This window comes from Dreissena polymorpha, chromosome 1 (assembly GCF_020536995.1).
Source record: "Dreissena polymorpha isolate Duluth1 chromosome 1, UMN_Dpol_1.0, whole genome shotgun sequence".
In the NCBI taxonomy this organism is placed as follows: Eukaryota; Metazoa; Mollusca; class Bivalvia; order Myida; family Dreissenidae; genus Dreissena; species Dreissena polymorpha.
Window position 1 is genome coordinate 39,915,924 of NC_068355.1, and position 24,579 is coordinate 39,940,502.

Sequence of the window (24,579 nt, forward strand, 5' to 3'; positions counted from 1 at the left end):
ATTAGATGATACTGTGAAGAAACTGCAATCTGTTTAAGGTACATGTAGAGGCTTCATTTTGAAAAATGTGGGACCCCTAGCATTGAACTCAAATTTGACTAAAGGAAGAGTGCCACATTGAAAATGTATACATATATGCTTTAAAGGATGTTTTTCCTTCAAACTGCTACCAATTTTGTACATCAACGTATCATAACATCCACAAAATCAATCAAAATACAAAGCGATTTTAACACTAAAATAAACATTATTTTCAAAAATCTGAATCATGTTTATTCCACGTATTTTGGCGGAAAATTATATAACTAGTGAATAATATCGACATTGACGAGGGCAAGTTACGCTTAAATAGTAAAAAAAGTTTACATATCTAGAAATATCGAAACTCGAACACATGTCATTTCATCACCATGGGGGCAGCCATTTTTAAATTAATAAAATAGAAAGAAACATGCTAAAAACTCACTCATCGCCTAATTGACATTCCAAACGGTTGACGATGACAAATGCATTGGATTGTAATCTTTCCGTTGATGTTTGCAAACTGCACGATCAGACCATATAAACACTCAAAAGAATAACTATGTAAGAAGCATTTCACCAATGTTTACAATCGTTGTCGAATCACACGACATATATTATTGCGTATAAAATAGTACGCTTACAGACTGATAGAAAGATCGATACGTAACTCTGTACAATTCATCACGGTATACTATTCTATAGATAATATATAATAATACATCGCTTTAACAATCTAAAAGTAGAAATAATTCTTTTAAACGAAAGTGAAAACAACGGAAGTTGGATGGATATTCTGTGAGATGCACTTCGGCTCCAGAAAAACAATACAAATAAACTAAAAAAGACGTGTGGGGGACAATTTTCAGCTGGATAATATTTGTAATAAGGTAAGTGATGATATCTCTACGTGGTCATTTCTATTATTTAGTGCGATCTCTTGCTATTTAATGTTAAAAGTTGTTTTACTAGTTGCCATCCAACTGTCAAAAAAAGTATTGTGTTTTCTCAGGTATGTGTATACACATACCAGTTTTTCTCACCACTGCACGTGGTTTCGACCGATTTGTTTTGCACGTTTTTCTACGGATCACAGCGATGGCCACGCTTTCAAAATGGGTAGAAGGAATAGAAATATAAAATCAATCGTTTTGCCAATTTCTTTATATTCCTTTACAATTTTATATGTCGTCTGCAATCTATTTCACTTTGAGATGGTTTAAAATTTGCAATTTTGTTGAGAGGTAAATAACACAATTGTTAAGCCTTTGAAATAGAATTGTGACTCTTATTATCCACCGTACCTGGATTTTTAAAAAGTAGTTACGTTTTAGTTATTTTTAGAACTTTGTTTAGGATATTTATCCAAAAAAGGCAGTTGAATAAAAACTCATTTGTTGTTTTATGACAATAATTTTCTGTGAAATGTTTCTAACTTGACCTTGTATATGTATATAGCTTTGTATTTATTCAACTTAAGGTAGTGCATATCCTTCCTAACTTTAGATTGAGATTTTGTAAATTAGTGTAAAAATATATTGGTTTTAAACCAAAATATGAATAAAGCACACAAATATTGACTGTCAAAAATGTGTTTATGTTATTCTATCCGTCTTTAGCTTTAAAATGATATATAGTTTGACCATATTGTACCACATTCAATGAAGAAAAACCAAAGCGAAGTTTTAATGAATTTTATCCCCCCCATGAACCTTAAATGAGTGCAGACTCAGTCTGAACATAAACAGTACACTATTGCATCTATAACAGATTTTACATGTACATGTGTACCTGCTGTAGAAAATTTCTTAATACGTATAATTTTTACAAACCTCAATTAATACATGGCATTTTATATTGCCGTTGCGAGATTCTGTACATTTTTAGTTTTCTATTTTTACTTCAGAACTAATTTGTATCAGATGCATAATTGTCTTTAACATTTTGTAGCAGCTATATTATACCACTGGAATATCTGTTTTGAACATTTAGAATACATAATGATATTCAATACAAATAACAGGTTTGTTTTGGTATGTGTAATGCCTTGGTCAATTACTATATCATAATGAAATATCTTACTTTTGATTAAGCAGTTGTTACTGTAGCAGGGTAGTGCAGACTGTTGAAATTCACATAGAATGTTAGGCAAGAAGAGACCAATTAATTTAGCGAAAACATTGTCAGTATTGGCCACAGAATAATATACAGTTTTCAGTAGGTCGGACTAAAAATTGCTTGAATTTGGATTTTTTTCCCTTGAAAAGTGCTTAAAAAGTGCTTGAATTTCATTGGAGAAACTCTGTATGAACCCTGTGCAAGTAACCTGCAGTCTGATCAGGTTTTATGCTGTCTCATAAGAAACAGGGATGAAAATGATTAAAAAATATGCCCTTAAAACTTAAAATCTTGAAAGAATCATGGTCTTCTCTTTAAATTCATTGTCTTAGTGACTGCAAGCACATCAAAAGTCATATCTGAGTAAAGGGTTTAATTGATTGGACTCCCAACTACAAATGTAGTAATACATTGGTTTGTTTGTTAAATCATTGTGTCAGCCTCTCTTTTATTGGTGACTCACATATTTTGTTTTAACATGCTGGATTGTTGCGGTCCCTTACTCAGTGAAATCACTTGTTTGCAAGTCATGAAATACTCGCATGTCTCTATTTTTGGTTAAGGTACACATTTCTTTATGAAGATATCCTTCCGAGACATCAAATTTCTAGTCATGATTATGAACTCTTAACCTGTTGACAAAAACTTGCCCTTTTAGGCATGAAAAAGATGTCATATGTTTACAAATGTTTGCGACAGCTTTAGTTTCATGACAAATGAAATGATTACACTTATATTGAATGTTTTTTTGTTTGGTAAGGTCTCAGAACTGTATGGCTCTCTTGTTTTCATTGTAACGCCTAATATTTTACTTTAAACAAGTTTATATAATTATCATAGTCATGAGGCAAGGCTATTCCCAGAAAATGACACATTTACTGTAATTTGGAAATCCAAATGAAGTGACTCTGTCATGGGCCTTTTTTTAATCTTTCAATTAATAATATTATTGCAAATTGTTTGTAGACATTTGAAATAGGATGTGAACCAAATATCATATTAACACTTCAAAGTAGTGAAAAACATATCTAACTTAAAATCAATTACAAATTAAGTGTTATTTTAGTTATGCAGTGTTATTTTCATCATGCCTGACAAAAAATGTAGCTCATTTCTGGATCCCAAAAATGTGGGTTAGTTGGTTCTATTTTTATTTTGTTTTTCGGCGTAAGCTGTATACGCCAGCTTTTCACCTTACCTGACCTTTGTAACTGTCCAATAAAATTCAAATAAAATTTCCCGCGGCTAGTTTAGAATGAATACACTTCAGTTATCCCATAGGCTGATATGAGCATACCATCAGAACATTGGAAACATGTCCGCGTCTTTGTAACACTGTTTTACTGCGTGTTCAGCATGAAACAATTTTATCTCTAATGAAAAGGCTTAAAAGATAGAACAATTTTACACTCAATCTCGACATCAATACAGTTTGTGCGTCCACCTTTTATTTTCAGAGGCAACAGCGTTTTTACTTAAAGGCTATGTTCTCATTTTAGTACTGACTTTCATATTCCTATCAACATGTTAACATGTAAAAGAATAAAAAGCAGTGGAAGCGTGGCCTCACTTTAATGCATTGCATTTCAACCCGCGAGTTATCAGGGTTTATTTACAGGTCATCGCTGCGTCCGAAGACGCTTATGTGCTGACCTGAGTTCGCGGCCAGTTTGTTATATAATATAGACCCTATCCGTGAACTAGGTGAACTGAGATTTTCTTTAGACCACAAAAGATGTTAAAAGTAGATATTCGGCGATATAATTATGGTATGTCAATAATAGAGTCTTTATGTGTTTTTAACAATACCATGATAAATATTATTTTTAATTAATTTAACAAGAATTATTCCACCATATTGCCTAATGTATTAAGCATGAGCGCGATGATTCTCGATACTGTTAATAATCGAATCAAAAAGCAATGCCTGACAAACCACTAAAACAGGTTTGTTCGAAGAACGCGCGTATAAATATTTAAAATATGTACGGATACATCGCGTGTAGCCGGTTGACTCATATGTTTAAATTTCACTTCCACTCTTCATTTGGATTTCTGTTTTGTATCTATAGGTTTATGACCAGCAATTTGTAATTATGTAAAATAAGCCGCGAAAACTCCGCGTAACATCCCGTATTGCGTGTGATCTAGCTAAGAACTGCACAGAAAAAGACATTCGCCATCCTTGGTCTCATTTTTTTTAACTCTTTACCTTTCACAAACTCAAACCACAATCAACGCCGTATATCTTTTTTAAAGATATTTCTTGTTTAGTTTAAACACACCATAGAACATAGTGGGGAGCTTTAAGGGTACCATGACGTTTGTCTGTTAACTATATCACCGGAGATAAAATATAGATTTAAAGAGCTAAAAAATAGATTTAAACAATAAACATTTCAAAATCTTCCTCTCTTTAATCCTTTCCCACTTAGATACGTATTTAACGCATTTGTAGTCCCTTAGGCCACAATTTTTTAATTATAAGAAAATGATTTTCGGACCCGCCAACTCCAATTTTTGAGGAAACCCAAAAAAAAAAAATTAAAAATCTTTTTTTTCGGATGCCAAAAGGTGGCTTTTAAACACGAAACGCTTGCCGGGTTTTAGAAAAAGTTCAAATGAGTTATAAATCATCATAATAAACCCAGTTTTAATTACCCACATTAATACGTGAACCTCCTTCATCATGTACATGTGCTGGAATTTACCAACAGCTACGCCATCATTGTTTGTGCAAGAAGTTGAAGAACGCTACAACGCTTTCATCAGCAAAGTCTGCTAATTTCCCAATAATTATGCAACCGTCAAATGAAATCCTGAATGGAATTGATTTGTAAGTAAATATTTTATTATTTCTTTACAATTTTATAAAATTGATAGTATTAAAATGACTAAAAAATATTATGAAAGCAATAAGAAAAGAACGATTTTAATTTAACAGGTGCTCGCAATGCGAAACCCATTTACGCCTATCAACTTCAAACATTCCATATTTTACGCACAAATACGGTCATATTTTAGAGAATAAAATTTTATTTGTTGTTTAATGTAGTTGTAGTGACGAATTTTTGCATATAATATGTGTTTTTTCGTTATTTTCAATGGGTACGAAACTTCAGTTTTGTTCCGAACTGGTTCGTACCAAAAGTTCAAAAATCGCATAATCAACAGTTTTTAAAACAATTTCAAACCATGAATGTCCAAATAAAATAGTCAAGTTTATAGGGGTTATTATCGGATTAACAGCTCCTTTATGACATTTAACTATCAATTATGTTATCCTGGGATAAACTGTCACGAAGATCAATAATTATAACGATTATTAGGGACGCTATTCTTTAATCAATACCATGACAAAAACACATGTTAACTTGTTTCAACAGGCGTTTGTGTTTAACAGTTCCATTATTAAAATGTTCTGGGAACGATATATTTTAATTAAGATACCAACTATTTCTGAAATCAAAAGTAGGTCTTTCACTCGATGTACTATAATGTTAAAATTCGGACATCTATAAAGATAGTGACATTTATGTGTTGATTTGTTGTATACAGTTTGTACAAATATGTTTTGTGTTATTTCAGACAACAAGAATGGATGGTGGCAATTATCCTGGGCCTTTCTGTCAAGAAATAGATGTGAAAAAATATTCATTTAATTGAACCTGGAAATCAACCACCACAACTAACAAAACCTTTTAACAAAAGGTGTTGTTTTAGAATTTGTGAAATTTGATAATAAACAGAAGTTGATGTATATCATGTTCAAATGACCAAATGTATAAACTGTTTAACAATTTGAATTGAGATGCTTTATTTTCTGATGTTTGATTTATTTTTCCTTTCAGATGATATATATTTGTGTGATTCTAGGTTTTAATAAATAATTCTGAAACATTTATGCAGCATACTGTTACATTGTTAACGTTATTATATTATGTTGGTTATCTGGTTTATCAAGTGGAAAAAATGTTATTTATATAAAAATAAAGCTTTTAATATTAAGACTTATGAAGGTACTTATTGTTATTTATGTATTTACATACTTCTCAGACTATAAAAAGATATAGTAAATGCCATTATTCATTAATGTAGTAAGGTTCCTTAAATGATTGTCCGTATTGATTAAGTTTGAATTACGGGCGGTTTTCACACCGCGATAAAGTGGCGACAACTTTTTTTGGGCTAGTGAAACCCCTGAAAAGCGTTTTATTATGCCATTTGTATTTGTCTGCAGTATTGATTTTTACTGGACAATAAACTATAAATGTTTCTTTTAAACCTCAATAGCTTATTGGTTGTTTGTTGAGATAAAGTATTTTTTAATGCAACATATGGATTCCTTGTGGAAAAAAAAACATCAAAAAATTACCAAAAAGTGTATTATAGACAAGTGAAAAAATTGCATAACTTTTGAACTAGTTAAGATATTTTTAAAATTCAAACTAATTTAAAAACTGCACATCAAGACCTACAGTCTGATTATGATAAGTTTGCACATCAACATGTTTGAAAAAAATCACTGTGGTTGCTTAGTAAAAAGAACTTCATACCATAACATTTTTAAAATGAGTGCATATTTGGTCACCCATCCTACCCGACACTTTTATAAAAAATATCCGAAAATCATTTTAATTAAAAATTTTGGCCTAAGGAAGTTAAATATAACTTAAAACCTTTCTTACTTGATTCAAGTTTTAAAGTCTTCATTTTAAACCCTTAGATACTGACGAGCAGCTAACAGCATAAAACCTGAACAGACTGCGAGTTACTCGCAGTCTGTTCTGGTTTTATGCTGTTTTCACATACCCATTTTCACTTTGCTTCCGAGTGGGAAAGGGTTAAGCACAGGGGTCAGTGCTTTGATATTTGGTGTGTTACATCAACAAGTGGTCCTCTTCTTCGTTTGTTAAATTAATGCCTCTATGTCAAAATTGTACAGTACAGCCAAAGCGGAACAAACGTATTTCGCGATCCGCGGCGGCAAGGCGAAACGAGTCGATGCCGCGTCAGTCGTTGAAGCCGCGTCAGTATGCGGCGGCAAGTCGCATTTCGCCGCGAAACTTCGCATCTGTCCGCCGAGGCATGCCGCGGTCCGCGACATGATGCCGAGTCGATGCGATCATGAATATATTTTTTTTTAATTATTAGTTACATGTAGTTAACAAATTTTGAAAGAACAATTATAATAATAATTAAAATCATAATAAATTTATTGTGCGCGGATTGTATTAGCATATAAATGTAAGCATAGTTAATGTGTCTGGCCAATTATTAAGTTTGTTTCCCGCCCGTAGCGTATGTATTTCACACATAAACAAGGTCACGTAATTATGTTTTCGCACATACAAGTGGTCAAGGCTCCAGCATATGGTGGATTTATAAATTAATTGCATGTTGATTCCGCTATTATATTTTAGCTGAGAAAATTAGCAGTTTGAAGCCACATCAATAATCAAGACGGTGACGACGTATTTGTAGTTTTGTTAATTATCAGCTTATTATAACTATTGTTTGAATATGCGTATATAAACACGTTTTATTTTGTTCATATTATACAGTTAATATCGCTACTAATTACCCGATAATCCCGTATATTCCAGTTTTAAAGCAAATGCTGGTAAATATTTACGATACACAATCATCCTCGATATTTCCTTAAGTATCAAATACATTTTGGCATTTGTTACTATTTATAGAGATGATGAAATAACGTCTAATCGGGGCGTTTTTTTTCTCCACTGAACACGCGATTTAAGCCTGACGTGATGTTCATGTATTTATACAACACAAAATACACACAAACTTTCCAAACGACGTTCTACATGTCTGCATAATTTTCGCGCGCTTTTTATGAAACAAAGGATATTTTAGCACTGTTTATTTGACGCTAGATTTTGCCAAAGGACGCGTTAGCATTAAAATTCGGAAGTGTGTTTCGGATTACAAATTTAATAATGATAATCGAACGAAACATAAACAGTTGCGCGTTATTAATTCTACGCTACACATACATGTATGTACATGTAGGTGGATATCTTTTCACTCGATCCGCCGCGTACGTATGCGGCGGATTTACTCCGCGAAAGTACGCGAGGTTAATACAGACTCGGCGTCGTTGCGCGGATCGATGCCGAGTGCCACGGCGATACGCCGCGTGAACACACGATTCGGCCGCCGCGGACTAATAATCTGGCCGTGGCGTAGCCGCGGATTATGTTTGTGCCGCTTTGGCTGTACTGTACCTGATATGGGAAGTTTCTTGTTTTCTTTATATATTAATAGTAAGTTTGTTGAAATCATGCCTCTGTGAAATTTGCAGCCCCACCATGGGGAACACTAAATGTTTTCCTGACCCTACTAATAATCTTCATCTCTATATATAAGCCTCTAGGTGCAGAGTTTTCATATTTGGCATATAACATGGTATGATTGTCCCTTACGAAGTTTGTTCCCATCATTTCCCTTGGGGCAAAAAATGGCCCAGCTTCTTTTATGTTTATACTTGATTCGCTTATTTCACATGAAACTTACCCAGATCATATTTTTTATACCTAGGCTGAGTTTGAAAAGGATTATGTCTGTTTTTTTAAGAACAGGCTGCTTGTAATAATGGGGCATATCACATGAACAGTACAATAGGGAAAGAGTCATGAATTGCGATTGTGAGTATGTACACTTCTAAATTAATTACAGGCATTATAATTTTATCTTTGTATACAAATAGGATAGTTTATAAATGAATATTAAAGATTATGCAACAGTATAAAGGTGAATCATAGCATTTTATGAGAATGCGAAAATAATTTTGCTAATGCATACAGATATATGTATGAATTATCTGATAATTTGAATCGCAATTGCAGTCCTTGATTGTACATAGCTGTATCAGATGATCATAATAACACCATCTGTCTCTTATTTATGGAAGCAATTTCCATATGTTGCAAAAAAATATTTACTTGTAATAAGTACTAAGAAGCTCAGAATTCTGAACAAATTTTTTTTCAGACATAAACAACTTAAAGAAGGGAGGTTTAATATAGTTCAGTGCATATTAAGCTTCAATACTGCGTTTGTATGAATATTGTTATATTAATGTTTTTCTTATACACATGTATGTAAATTTAGCTTTGACCTCACACTTGATCCACTTAAGAACAACTAATTAAGACGTCATTCTGTAAATATTTATCTGTAAGCAACTAAAATGGTTCATATTTTAAAAATATCTATAGTGGATTGTTGGATTTATTTGCTGATGAAGATGACCTCATTGGAAAGTTGCATGATGTGTCTGAAATTTTTAGTTAGTTTCCCCCAAGATATTTTTCCTAGAAACAAGGATATATTTTCAAGAAACAATGAGGTTTTTATTATTCACTTTTCAGTTTTTGTTGGCATAGATGTTCAGGCTTTAACTTTTATTTACATGATGTTTCACATTTCTAAGTACAGTAAATTTATTGTCAATATATTTGAATTTTTTATTACTTAAAAAAAGTATTTAATTGAAAGATTTCAACTATTATTACATTTTCTAACAAATTGTTAATTATTTTAGAGTGTTTTCATAATTCATAATGTTGTTTTGTAATAATTATTTAATAAAGTAGTGTGTTATTTAAACTTCATTGACATCATTGTCATTTTTAGCCTAAATTTACTTGTCCTATAAGTCATCACCCATTATTTTTTTTATTATTCATATTTTCAGATTATTTCACCAATTCTATTTTGCTCAGTTGCCTGCAGAAATTCTTTTATTATATTTACTGCTCTTAAATGTGTGGGCGTCTTTTCAACTCTTCCTGACAAGGTGTAAAAAGTGTGACGATTAAATCACATGATATTTATCAAACCCAAATGAGAGCTTTCAATATTGGTCATGATTTGCTCTAAATTTAGTTAAACAATCGTTGAACCACAGAACCATACTGCTGACATGAATGGTTTATCAGGACATTCATGCATGTTTTTCACATAGAGACGACAGCTGTTAAACTCAATTTTGCATAAACATTTTTGTTATCCTTCACAATTGTTGGATTGAAATTGTTTGGAAACTTTAAAGAAATAAGTAAGTTAAATCTTTTGTCAAATTGTTTTAATAGTGCTTTTATGTTTGCTGACTAATATGAAGGCTTAAGTTAAACTTAAAGAACGATTTGTTGTTGTTGTTCGTGGAAATATTTCATAGAAAATTTTCTTACGGGTTATGCTTAACAATGATTATTTAACTTAAAATTTATTTTCAGAATTTCAATAATGAAATGCATGTTATTGTGAATTAAATTAAGGCATTGTAAGTAAAAAAGAGTTTTATAACTCTGTTTATACCAGTACCATAAATTTCATAGTCTGGGGTAGTGATCAAGATCAAATATGTTCATCAGTAATAGTGAGCCTTTAATCAAACTGTGTCTGTTGACAGTACATTGGCCAAACACTGGCAATGTTTGTTTTATCTTAAATGATAATGTTTATTATTCATGGTCAATACTGGGGGTCTCATCCATCAAGTTCTTTGGGCTAATTCTGTTCGGGTTAAAGTGACCCTTGTTCTGGTAAAAATAATCAACAAGTTCTCGGTTCGGTTCATTAAAAAAGGCTTTGCAGGGTCGGTTTGACACGGATTCATCTATAACATGATATTTACATTTTCAGATCAGCAATGAAGGCCTTACGTTGCCCATTTCTCACACGTGTGAACGTGAACCAGATTACCCAGAATGCCCGCAGCCTGCTGAATAACCATGTGGGGAGCTGCCCTATCATGACCCGCATTATGACCTCCAGCCAGCTGGCCTTCCTGACAGAAGGTAAGGCCAAAGTGAACGCCCCTCCCACTCTTCCTTTCATCCACAAATGAATCAAAGTTGGTTTTATTTTTTTTTTTAATTGGTAAATATTTGAAAAGCTAGTTTCCTGGCGTTGTCACATTTCTTGTTTTGATGTATACATTTTCACCTTTCAAACATAAGTTTAAGTTTACATATGCCTTATAACTACTACAAATGTTCAACATCAAATATTTCTTTTTCTTCATTATATCATCAAAAAAGATTATTGTGTGTACACTGTAAAGGTACAGCACATTTTTGTAAATATGTCTTAATTAACATTAGAATTTACTTTTGAGTTAATTATACCCCCACAAACGAAGTTTAGGGGGGTATATAGGAGTGAGCTGGTCAGTCGGTCTGTCGGTCCGTATTAAGTGTCCGCTCTCTAATTCAAGTTGTTTTCATCCGATCTTCACCAAACTTGGTCAGATGTTGTATCTAGATGATATCTAGGTCAAGTTTGAATATGGGTCATGTTGGGTCATAAACTAGGTCAAGGGGTCACTAAGTGTGTTTTAAACATAGAGCATGGTGTCCGCTCTCTAATTCAAGTTGTTTTCATCTTAGCTTCACCAAACTTGGTCAGAAGTTGTATCTAGATGATGTGTAGGTCAAGTGCGAACATGGGCCATGCCGGGTCAAAAACTAAGTCAGGGGGTCACTTAGTGTGTTTTAAACATTGAGCATGGTGTCCGCTTTTTTTTGTTAAGAAGGTATGCAAAATATTCTGTGTCAATGCGATATGTGCGGGTATTCGTCACATCTGTGACAAAGCTCCAGTTAGCTCAATTTTATAAAATTAAATAAATGAAAGTTTTTCAAGTGTGAAAATGACTGATAGTTGTACATTTTCATTTAGAACTTGTGTAATGTGAATCATTTTTTTACACTTGAGTGACAATATTAACCTAAGCTGACATTGTCGATTAGCTCTGTTTTCAGTTCAACTTTTATTAGACTTTTATTTATATAGACATTTTATTATCAGCTTATAGGAGTTTTGTATCATGAAAGATTTATTGGTTTTGGATCAAGGTGGTACATGTACATGTAAAAATAAAGAAAAGCATCATTCTTTATATGATATTAAAATTGGAACATTGCTCATGTTATTGTTATACTGCTATAAAAAATATATAGTTAAATAAGTTTCAAAACAGAGGAGAAACAGAAAGTTTTATAAATATGGACATGTTAAATGTAAATGTATGAAGCCAGGCCCCAATGTCTTAAAAATTCAAAAGTACGTTTAAAAAAATGGTTTACATTACGTTTTTATATATATTTTTAATACTTTTTTTATAACTTAATAGTGCTGTGCAAAATATAACTGTTTATTTCACATAAAATTGTTATTTAAAATTATTTTGTAAGATTTTTTACCAGGTAATATTTGCACACTTTATTCAAATTAAATAAAAGTGAGCTCAAACCAAACGTTTTAAAATGGTCTTAAGATTATTCAAGAAATCATAAGGGTGAGTTTCTGTTCTACCTGATACAAAAAATTGATAATTTACACCTAGGTGCCCAGCCAGAGGCTAGCAAGTGCCCTTTCATCAAGAATGAGATCGCAGCTGCAACTGAAGGCATGCCCGTAGATACCACGATCTGGGGTAAGACTTAGTATTAGGTTTAGCTGAAGCCTTGAGTAGAATTTATGTAATGTTTAAGCTTGAGAGCTTTATAGTTTTGAGGTTCATTTGTGATCAGACTGGAGTTTTTGAGCTTTAATAGGATTGAGTTGATTTGTGGTATGATTCAATATTGAGAATAGTCTAAATTTTGCTTTTTACCAGACTCAAGTTTGAGTTTTTGTAATCTTGAGTTGATTCGTTGATAGGGTCATGTTTGAGTGGCTTAGTTTTCTTATGTTCTTATGTTTATTTGTTGTACAAATTATAATCGTCTTTTTATGCTCTCGGATCGAATGATCGGGGGTATATTGTTTGTGGCCTGTCTGTCTGTCATTGTATGTGTCTGTCTGTCATTGTATGTGTCTGTCACAAAGTTTAACCTTGGTTAAACTTTTTCAATAACTTTTGCAATATTGAAGATAGCAACTTGATATTTTGAATGCATGTGTTTCTCATGGAGCTTCACGTTTTGAGTGGTGAAAGGTCAAGGTCATCCTTCAAGGTCAAAGGTCAAATATATGGCTTCAAAGCTGCGCAGTAGAGGGCATTGTGTTTTTGACAAACACATCTCTTGTTTTAGAGCTTATTCTTAAAAAGACTGACATTTTAGATTGTGTATAGTCCTTATTTGACTAATATGTTCTATTGAAGTAAATTTCCACCAATATTTTTAAATTTGCAGAGAAGTCTCTAGAAATTGAGCCAAAAGATACCCAGGTCATTGCTGGGGACAAGGTGCCCCTGTTGAAGAATAATGAACCCCTTAAGGAGTTCATGAAGGCTTTCCCTGCTCTGGAAGGGATTGTAGATGCCACCAAGGGGCCATTGAAGGGGCTCACACCAGAGGGGCCAGTAGCTACTGAGTCCAGAAAGGGGATCAAGATGGAGACCATTGGTATGCTGATTTTGATGAATATTTTTTTTGAACATGTTGGAGGAAAGTTATACTTACAGAATTTGAAATTTTAGTTGATGCAATTATCATAAGTGTTGACAAACTAATGATATTAGATAAATACTATTCAATTCTTATAATAACAACTCATAGTGAATGCGTGTGTAAGCTGTTTATAGAAATTACTTAGGTAATGTAAACATTGGCTTCGGACTCCTTTTTCCATTTTTGTTTTATTTTCTTTGAACAGCATACCATCAGGATTTTGTTACCTTATATAACAGACGCCGAATATATCGGCGTCTTCCCCCACCAAATTAGGCTGGTTTTTCCCCCTTTCCGGACCAAATTCCCCCTAAACAAAAAATAATAATTGTTTTTTGTTTATGTTTTTTAATAGAAAGATGTGTCTCATGATTATAATATCTCAGTTCTATTTCAATTGAATCTTGTCAAACGTACTAAATTATGAAAAAAGCAATGAATATAGTGCAAACATGTACAAATGTAATAATGAGAGAGTAAGTAAACAAATCCCCCAAATAGGGAAACGCCGCGAAAATTCCCCAGAGACGGCCCTGAGCCATAGTCAGTCCCTATCAAGAAGATCTCAGTCTGTCACAGTCAGCCATAGTCAGTCCCTATCAAGAAGATCTCAGTCTGTCACAGTCAGCCATAGTCAGTCCCTATCAAGAAGATCTCAGTCTGTCACAGTCAGCCATAGTCAGTCCCTATCAAGAAGATCTCAGTCTGTCACAGTCAGCCATAGTTAATCCCATTTAAGATGGTCTATAAAGAAAATAACACTCTTTTTTTTCTTTTTAACCAATTTAGCAGTAAAAGTAAGACTCTTGACATTTTCCCCAAGTAAGGAAAAAACGCGCAAACTTTTTCCCTCAAAGTGGAAAATCGCGCATAAATTTCCCCCACATAAGGGCTAAACAACCCAAAAAAAACCTGACCATAGACATTCATATAAAGACCTCTGGTCCAAAATACATAATATCACTTCAGTGTAATAGTAATTTATTTTAACAGCCCTTCAACCATGTTTTATTCTATCCCAGACTCCAAGGAAAAGGTTAAATAAAAAATAATAATTCATTGAATATATATTGCTTGGTTTATTTATCTCATTAACATTTAACATTCCTTTTCGTCCATTCCAGACAACAAAATATATAATATCACTTCAATGTCAGTAGAATGTGAAACTCGTAGAAGATTAATAATTTATCTAAAACTTTAAAAACTGTTATATTCCATTCAAGACTACAAGAAAAAGGTTAAATACAAAAATCATACATAGAATAATTTTTTTATTTATTCATCATTACCATTAAACATTCCTGTGTGTGCATTCCAGACAACAGGAAGCTGTTTAACTATGAGAGATTCTTCAACGGGGAGATTGACAAAAAAAAGAAGAACCACACGTACCGTGTGTTCAAGAAGGTTCTACGCAAGGGAACACGGTTCCCGTTCGCGGAGGAATACACGGGGGAGCCGCGCGACATCAGCGTCTGGTGCAGCAATGACTACCTGGGAATGAGCTGGCACCCCAAGGTCACAGACGCTGTGAGGTGGGTGATTTTATTTGATTAATTTGTAAAGTGGCATTGACAGGTGCTTCGGATTTCTAAATGTTCATCAGTCGAAAAAAGTACAGTTTGTATAAAGAGGTGTTTATAAAAATGGGGAATTTCTTGTTGCAGTTAGTTAAAATCTTAAGATTAAAAACATATGTTTGCGCGTTTCATGGTAAAAACCAGTTGTGTTGTCCTTTAAAAGATCTTGAGAATGTTATCTTTATGGTGATCGAGCTGGTTGCAAGGTATTCACCATATCCACCTATGTCATCTATGGGTTTATAGAAAGCCATTGTGGTGTGCAGATACAACCAAAAGTTGCACTTTAGCCAGTTTGAACCTGTTTATTACATACCTTTAACACAAGGATACTGGAATGTTCAAGTCCTACATATATTTTGTTCATATTATCATAAATTTTGCCATTACATTTCAACAAACATTTGGTTTAAACTGCAGCACCCTTTTTATGCCCCCAGATCGATGATCGGGGGCATATTGTTTTGGGCCTGTCTATCTGTCATTCCGTCATTCTGTCATTCTGTCCCAAAACTTTAACCTTGGTTAAAGTTTTGCGATAACATTTGAAATATTGATATTTGGCATGCATGTGTATCTCATGGAGCTGCACATTTTGAGTGGTAAAAGGTCAAGGTCATCCTTCAAGGCCAAAGGTCAAAAAATTAATTCAAAGCGGCGCATTAGGGGGCATTGTGTTTGTGACAAACACATCTCTTGTTTCCATAATAAATCACTTCACCAGCAGTTAATGATGGAAATTAAGGGGGAAATCATATGGGTTGTACCTGTATTTTGCAATATCAAAAGTTGAAAAGTGCTATACCTTCTGTGTAAACCCAGATTTTTCAAATTCATATAAAAAAGACATCAACTTAATTGTATTACTATTTATATTAAGGTATTTATCTGATGTGATATTATATCATACAGAAATGCGCTGATGGAGCATGGAGCCGGTGCGGGTGGCACCAGAAACATCTCCGGAAATTCTCCCTTGCACGAGGCCCTGGAACAAGAACTTGCCTCTCTGCATGAGAAAGACGCAGCCCTCATTTTCACGTCTTGTTTCGTGGCGAACGACTCCACGCTGTTCACCCTCGGAAAGGCTATTCCAGGTAATGATGTAAATAGACGCTCGACTCATTGATTGATTATTACTATTGGTCAGACTTTGTAAACATTTTACTGATTTCATTACTTTTGATAATATGTGTCCACCTACTTTTTTTTTTGTCTTTCATAAACTATAGTTTAGATAAGTATTTTTAAAACCTGATGTTGTATTTTCAAATTTCAACTTTGCCACTTCTCACAATGACCAACCTCACTGTGGATTGGTCATGGATTCTAAATCATGTTCCAACTCATGTTTAGGTATACTAATAATTATCCAATAGTCCAGACCTATCATAATATTGTTAAAGTATTTTATTGTCATTTATCCTGCCTTTGATACTTTTTTCTTCATACTTGTGTAATGTGTTTCTTTTTTCAAAAGAGACTAAAGATTTCGATTTGATTTAGATATTAAAAACATACATTGTTAAGGGTGAATGGACACTGGGTATGAAGTATTTGGGAATGAATGTAATTAATGTTAATTCATTTGGAAACTATGTCTAGTACATTTTGTATCACGGTTTTTAATTTGTGCAGCTTATAAAAGCATAACATTATGTACATTTTTCAAGAATATTCCTTTATAATTGTAACATCTTATTCTTATTTTAAGCTCACCTGATTGCTCAGGTGAGCTTTTGGGATCAGTCTTTGTCCGTCTTCCGTCCGTCCGTCCGTCTGTCCGTCCGTCGTCCACATTTGGTTTGTAAACACTCTAGAGGCCACATTTTTTGTCCAATCTTCATGAAACTTGGTCAGAATATTTGTCTCAATGATACCTCAATCGAGTTCGAAACTGGGTCATGCTGGGTCAAAAACTAGGTCACTAGGTCAAACAAATGAAAAACCTTGTAAACACTGTAGAAGTCACATTTCATGCCCAATCTTTATGTAACTTTGTCAAAATGATTGGCTTAATGATATGTTGGTTGAGTACCAAAAGTGGTTCCGGTCCGTTGAAAAACATGGCCGCCAGTGGGCAGGGCAGTTTTCCTTATTTGGCTATAGAGCAACCTTGTAAACACTCTAGAAGCCACATTTCTTGTCCGATCTTCATGAAACTTGGTCAGAAGATTTGTCCCAATGATACCTCGATCGAGTTTAAAACTGGGTCATGCTGGTTCAAAAACTAGGTCACTTGGTCAAAAAAAAGAAAAACCTTGTAAACACTGTAGAAGTCGCATTTCATGCCCAAGCTTCATGTAACTTTGTCAAAATGTTTGTCTTAATGATATGTTGGTTGTGTACCAAAAGTGGTTCCAGTCCGTTGAAAAACATGGCCGCCAGTGGGCGGGGCAGTTTTCCTTATTTGGCTATAGCGCAACCTTGTAAACATTCTAGAGGCCACACTTCTTGTCCGATCTTCATGAAACTTGGTCAGAAGATTTGTCCTAATGATACCTTGATCGAGTTCGAAACTGGGTCATGCTCGGTCAAAAACTTGGTCACTAGGTCAAAAAAAAGAACTCTAGAAATCACATTTCATGCCCAATCTTCATGTAACTTTCTCAAAATGTTTGTCTTAATAATATTGATCAAGGTCAAGTTTGACATTTGGTAATGTGGGGACAAAATCTAGGTAATGGGGTCTAATCTTACAAAAACCTTTTAAACACACTAGAGGCGATAGTTTTGGTCCAATAATGATGACACTTGACTAGGATGTTTTTCTTGATGATATCTAGGCAAAGTTTGACATTGGGTCATGTGGGGTCAAAATCTTGGTCAAGAGGTCCAAATCTTACAAAAACCTTGTAACATGTAGAATTAGCATTACACTGTAACTCCAATATAGTGCGGTCCGTTATAACGCTGTGTCCAATATAACGCGGGGGGTCCTTGGATCCCGTTTTTTCTCCAACCTTCCATTTCTGATTCAAATCCATGTTATGCAACTTCATGTATTTTCAGAAAATTCAAAGAAGCCGTCGATCACAGCTTGATTGCTTTATCCATCCGCTTAACTGATTTTAATCGATTAGAGGTTGAACGACACTCGACAGTTAATTGGTGTTAATCTGTTGTGTAATGTCAAAAAAGGTGTGAAAACTCGCGAGTCTGTGTTTATTACATGTATTCCCTATCAGAGCGGTTCAGTGCGCTAATTTCAATATGGCAAGTGCAAGCGGAATAATTATAAAATTAAAGTTATTTAAAACGATTACCTGTTAATGTTTTGTATTTATCTTGTATGGTATTTCATTGTATTAACTATGGCTGTGTAAGTGTGTTATCGTTTATTATATGCTACACATGCTTGATAAATAAAAATATCTGTGTGTGAGATGCACTTAAATTTGTGCCCGTTATCTGAAAGTCCACGGAAAGCACGTTTTTCACATGCTGCATATGACGCAATAAAATGTTTTTTTGTATATGTATCGTATTGCATTCAATCTAATTTTAAATTCGCTCGTCCAATGAAAGCTGTGTCCCATAATGCACTGTACTAATTTTTCTGAAAAATGGCGTAGGCATATGTATTTGTTTACAAAATTCGTAAACATATTTCTTGTCATAAATGTTTAACATTATTTTTTCGTAAGTGATGTTGTAATTATATTGGATTATCGGATAAATGTGCACATTAAAAAAGCGGTATGTATACTGTTATCGTTCGATTCGGTTTATATGCATGTATTTGCGGATGACAACACAGCATGACATAACACAGGACCTATATTATAGGCTATACTTTACATGTTTTTATAGCCCTCTTAATTAAATAAGCTCAAAACTTATAACGCTGTCCGTTTATAACGCTGTTGCGTGGCTTGGACCCCGTCATCCGCGTTATATTGGAGTTACAGTGTTCTTGCAAATGTTTGCATTGCAAAAAACCCATTCAAATGGACAGTACTCAATCAGAATTAATCATATGCTCACACTGCAAAAGTAAACAGAAGAGAAACAATCTTAAATATGCTCTAGAGTACTGAATTTTCAACTAAGCAATTAACAAGGCCTTGTAAAAAAAAGGTGAGCACACTAGGGCCATCTTGGCCTTCTTGTTCCTATCATTTTGTAGGCAAATGTGGTAGATCTGTGTGTAAATGTAGGCCTGATTTAATGATTGATGCCTATACCTGGTAATGTGATTTTCCATGCGTAAATTATACTTGGGTTTATGTCCTGTTTAGTTGTACGTGTCACTTTGCTATCAGCTTTATCTAATGGCTTTACAACCAATCTAGTTTTAAATAAACTGTTTAAAATGAACAAACCAGGAAAACTGTAGATTAGCTATATCTACCTGGTTAGAGTACTTCCTTGAACGATAAAGAGTAACTGTAGATTAGCAATATCTACCTGGTTAGAGTACTTCCTTGAACGATAAAGAGTTACCAACCACATCCTGAACTTAAAGGCATTTATAAAATAAGTGATGGATATCATTTGAAATACAACCCTCTGATTATCATTGTTATTAATAAACAAGGTTGAGTTTGTTATTTACTAAATTCAAACCTTAATAGTGTTTTAATTAACTCTTTGTAGTAACATTTATTCAGTACTGCTTCTTGATATAAAAAAATGTTCTGAAAGTAGAATATCAGTACAGTACCATTTAGTCTTCCTTGAGTAAATAGCATACAAAATAAAAACCAACAACCCAGCACAGATTTCACAAAAATAGTTAAGAATTTAAGAAATTCTTGCTTATATCACTTTTTTATTGATTCATTTTTTTTCATTTTGAATTTGATAGTGTTTTTCATTCATGCACCGTTCAAATAGTATTTTTTGTTTTTATTTCACATATAGTTTTTAACTTAATATTGTAATAATATGTTAAAAAATATTTTCAACATTTTATTGCAATAGGAAAAAAAGTGAGTCAAGTTAATCTTGTTTAAACAGGCCATAGGATTTTTTTTAGAAATCAGGATCAGATTCCATACCTTACATTAACATATTTTAACTTTTCATACTGGTGCAAAATGACTAAGTATATCTAAAGTTTATTTTTATATAACTATATTCAGATATTGTATTTACAAGTTTGACTAAATACATTATGACTAAATACATTAAAACTTGTTAAGAAATATCGTATGCTATATCATGATGCTTTATTCCCCAAACAATGAATTGTGGTTGAAAATGATTTACTATATCTATGAAATATGGAATAAGCTGTAAAATGTTAACTTGTTAAATGTTAATAAACAAACTTTCTACTGTTTCAAACTTGTCCCTTCTCATTCCACATATGAACTTAATGACCAGAAACATGCCTAATTTGTTTAAAGATAATGCACACTTCTACACATGTCAATTATATTTAACTTAATCTACATGATCCAATTATTGCACATTCTAAATCATTCAAAAGTGCAAATGCATTTTGTTTGTGATTTTCAAAATGGTAACTGGTAATGTTTGTGATTTTAGATAACTTTGAATTAATCCATAAAAAAAGCTAAAAAGGAGTTCAGACAAATTAAGGCAAAGTAGGTTCTGTCTTTTACACCAGTGCCTATCTTATTTTCAGGGGTGCACATTTTCTCGGACGAGGGCAACCACGCCTCAATGATTCATGGGATCCGGACAAGTGGTGCCCCGAAGCACATTTTCCGGCACAATGACCCGGAGCATCTTGAAGAACTGCTGCAGAAGGTTGACCCCAGTGTGCCGAAGATCGTGGCTTTTGAGACTGTGCATTCCATGGACGGTAGGTTTTTATGTTGCAATTATCTTGGAGAAAAATGGGATTAAAAACTGAGACGCGTTCTGATAAAACTTGGCTTAATGCATTTGCGTAAAGTGTCATCCCTTACTAGCCTGTACATTCCATACAGTCTAATAAGGGACAACTCTTTTCTCCTAAACTGGATTTAAGTTTAGAAGAGACTTCCTGTGAACAAACTATTCCATTAACTCGGGAAGTGTTGTCCTAGATTAGCCTATGCAGACTACACAGGTTAATCTGGGTAGTCACTTAAAGCACATGTCTAAAGCCAAGATTTCCCAGAACACACCTCAATCATTCTACTAACCAAAATTCATACACTGGAATTGACTGAGAGTATGGAATGGAAAAGTGGGTCTCATTTTGTAAATGATTCAGAAAGAATTTCAAATCGTTCTAAACCTACAAATTGTTGCATGTTCTATTAATTATCTTTCAATTGCATTTGAATATAAAATATTTGTTGTTATTGCATCTGGTTAAGAAATAGCCATTAAATAAAGACTTTCACATTTGCTTGTTTCCATATCAGATACACATGTTCACACTTTCCCCTTAAAATCTCAATGAGCCTTCTTCTGGCAAAACTGGGCTTAATGTAAGTGTTGTCACAGACTACCATGTGCAGTCCACACAGGCTATCATGGATGAAACTTCTCGCTTGCATGGATTTTTATGTTTTACAGATTTAGGAAGGCTCTTCTTATCAAATATCCAGTTTTAATTGAAAGTGTTGTCCCTGATTAGCCTTTACACACATCTGGGATGACACTTTACACACATTCATTGGGCAGACACTTTACGCACATCTGGGATTACACTTTACACACATTCATAAAGCCCAATTTTTCCAGACCGAGGCTCTTATACTGTACTACTTATACTTACTAAATAACACACCACATCAACCTTTAGGTGCTGTATGCCCTCTACGAGAGCTGTGTGATGTCTCACACAAGTATGGCGCCCTCACCTTTGTAGACGAGGTGCATGCCGTCGGCTTGTATGGCAAGAATGGTGGTGGGGTCGGAGAGCGGGATGGCTGCATGGACAAGATGGACATCATCACAGGAACCCTGGGTAATTTTAGTTGTAAATAATTTCAGCATTGTAGCAAGGGTTTTAATAGCCTGGCACCAGATCTTTGACAGCTGGACAGACATGCCCAGAACCTAGACATTTGCAGGAAGCTGGTCAGCGGCCTATGTATCAGATTGGACCACAGACGAAGATGATCAGAACTTTGTTAGACATAAGAAAAGATATTTTTATGCCCCCGGTAGGGTGGCATATAGCAGTTGAACTGTCCGTCAGTCAGTCAGTCAGTCTGTCCATCTGTCCGAAAACTTTAACATTGGCCATAAATTTTGCAATATTGAAGATAGCAACTTGATATTTGGCATGCACGTGTATCTTATGAAGCTTCACATTTTGAGTGGTGAAAGGTCAAGGTCATCCTTCAAGGTCAAAATTCAAAAAATACAATCCAAGGGAAGTAATAAGTTTTAAAAGGGAGATAATTTCTAAACCTGCCTAATGATATATTGAAATTTTATTTCAAAACAGCGCATTAGGGGGCATTGTGTTTCTGACAAACACATCTCTTGTTTACATATAAAATGATTCCTGTATTATACTCATCATGGGAACTCTTAATTGACCATAGGTCACAGGGCTCGACATTAACTTTTGAAGCCACTTGTCCAGTCGGACAAGTAGACCATAATTTCACTTGTCCTGACCAAAAAGCAACTTGTCCTGAACATTATATCTTATTCTGCTCAGTACTTTGCAAAATAATGAAATAATACAAAATGCTCAAATCATTGAATCGTTCAAAATACATGTAAACATAATTTTAGGCAATTTCAATACAAAAAGAACTGGCTAGAATAACAGGAAAACTCAAGATTATTGATTTTTAAACATTATACAAAGCCATAATAACTGACAAAAAATTGTGTGTTGCCACCATAAAGCAGAAAATGTTAAAAGTGATGTATATGTACAGTACTTAACTGATATTTTAAAAAACAAAATCATTCTATACATAGAGATGACGTCACTACGTTAAAGGGGCCTTTCCACAGATTTTGGCGTGTTTTGAAGTTTGTCATTAAATGCTTTATATTGATAAAGGTAAACATTAAATTTTAAAAGCTCCAGTTAAAAATCAAAAATAAAATTCAAAAAAAGGAAAAAAAAGTAACCAGCAGGGCTCGAACCATTGACCCCCGGAATCCTGAAGTAAAAACGCATTAGCCAACTGAGCTATCCTGCCAAGCATACATAAGATGCGTGTTTATACCTTATATAAGCAATCTTCGTAGTTTCACAAATTATAACGACAACAACAGAACTCTCCAAATTATTCAATTGTTTCGCGTTGCAACGCTTTATAATTTTTAGGTTTTTAAATCGTCAAAAGATGCATATAATAGCTACATTAGACCGTGGCAAATGTTCAGTAATACTTTTTCCTCACAAATATCATAACTAAACCAAAAATTTGCGAATCTGAAACAACTTTTTTCAATTTTGTCAATTTATAAAACCGTGAAAAGATCCCTTTAATTGCCTGTAAGATCGGTGTGTACCGTTGTTGTAAAATGCATATTCTTTACAAGGGAGAATATTCTTGTCATCTTGGCAAAGAAAAAAATAATTAAGGGTTGCTTCCCTTGTGAACAGTACAGTGTAGTACATGCATCACTTGGAACTATCGGACTATCTTGGGCTTTGACGATTAAACGTATACAAAATATACTCGGAAAAGTTGAGTGATATCTCCACAGAAATAATGGCTCTTAAGGCATTTTTTCTAAGTTATACATTTATAATGACCACTTGTCCCGTCGGACTAGCAAATTCTTTATTTACTTGTCCAGACTAGCAATTTGGTTGTCCCGGACAGTCGGACTACCTTTAATGTCGAGCCCTGGGTCAGAAATAAAATTTCTATGTTGTATAAATTGTTTTAATAGCCAGTCACCGGGATGTTGTTAGACATCTGAAAAGATATTTATCCATGTAAGTGATTAACTTAGAAGAAGGTAAACATATTTTGTTAAGTGAAGAATAGTGACATATTTGTCTTATATCCAGTTCATGTCCCTATTCTAGGGAAGGCATTCGGCAATATCGGTGGCTACATTGCTGCTTCTGCAAGCACGGTGGACATGATACGAAGTTATGCTGCTGGTTTCATCTTCACGACATCCTTGCCTCCCACTACCCTGGCTGGGGCTGTGGCTTCTATAAGGGTGAGAAATGTGTAAAGATAGAACCTAAGGCTTGAAATAAGTGTAAAAAAAGCTTTCTGGAGCCTTGGTTTCTGTAAGTCAAGTTAGGCTTGATATTTAAAAATATTATAATATTTTTTTATTCAAATTCACTTTGACAAGATTTAACACTTGTTATATTTCTGTGTAGCTTGTTGTACTTATAATATTGTATTGTAGGAATTACATTACATATTGTCAATATAGCTTGTTTCAAACATTAATAAACAAAATCATAATTATTTTGGCTGGTTTGAGTAATTATCAATCAAATGTCACTGATTTCAATTTAATATATATCCAAATATCAATAACATTCTATCTCATTTCAGGTTATTTGAAAATTGAAATATCAA

General features: G+C 33.9%; 1 protein-coding gene across 7 annotated transcripts in view; it reads left to right on the forward strand.

Moving 5' to 3' along the window:
- The window catches only part of LOC127877376 (5-aminolevulinate synthase, erythroid-specific, mitochondrial-like), a 68,610-nt gene that overhangs the window by 38,300 nt on the left and 5,731 nt on the right, over positions 1-24,579 (forward strand). For 4 of the 7 annotated variants that reach the window (XM_052423174.1, XM_052423163.1, XM_052423185.1 and 1 more), the window contains 8 exons: positions 10,810-10,964; positions 12,515-12,604; positions 13,308-13,520; positions 14,887-15,103; positions 16,061-16,245; positions 20,745-20,924; positions 21,858-22,022; positions 24,066-24,205. In XM_052423174.1, the coding sequence (XP_052279134.1) occupies positions 10,817-10,964; positions 12,515-12,604; positions 13,308-13,520; positions 14,887-15,103; positions 16,061-16,245; positions 20,745-20,924; positions 21,858-22,022; positions 24,066-24,205 (1,338 nt within the window). In that variant the 5' untranslated portion in view covers positions 10,810-10,816. Of the gene's footprint in view, positions 1-9,538; positions 9,595-10,055; positions 10,223-10,809; positions 10,965-12,514; positions 12,605-13,307; positions 13,521-14,886; positions 15,104-16,060; positions 16,246-20,744; positions 20,925-21,857; positions 22,023-24,065; positions 24,206-24,579 lie in introns of those variants that run through there. The other 3 variants (XR_008048399.1, XM_052423139.1, XM_052423196.1) reach the window with 2 other exon arrangements.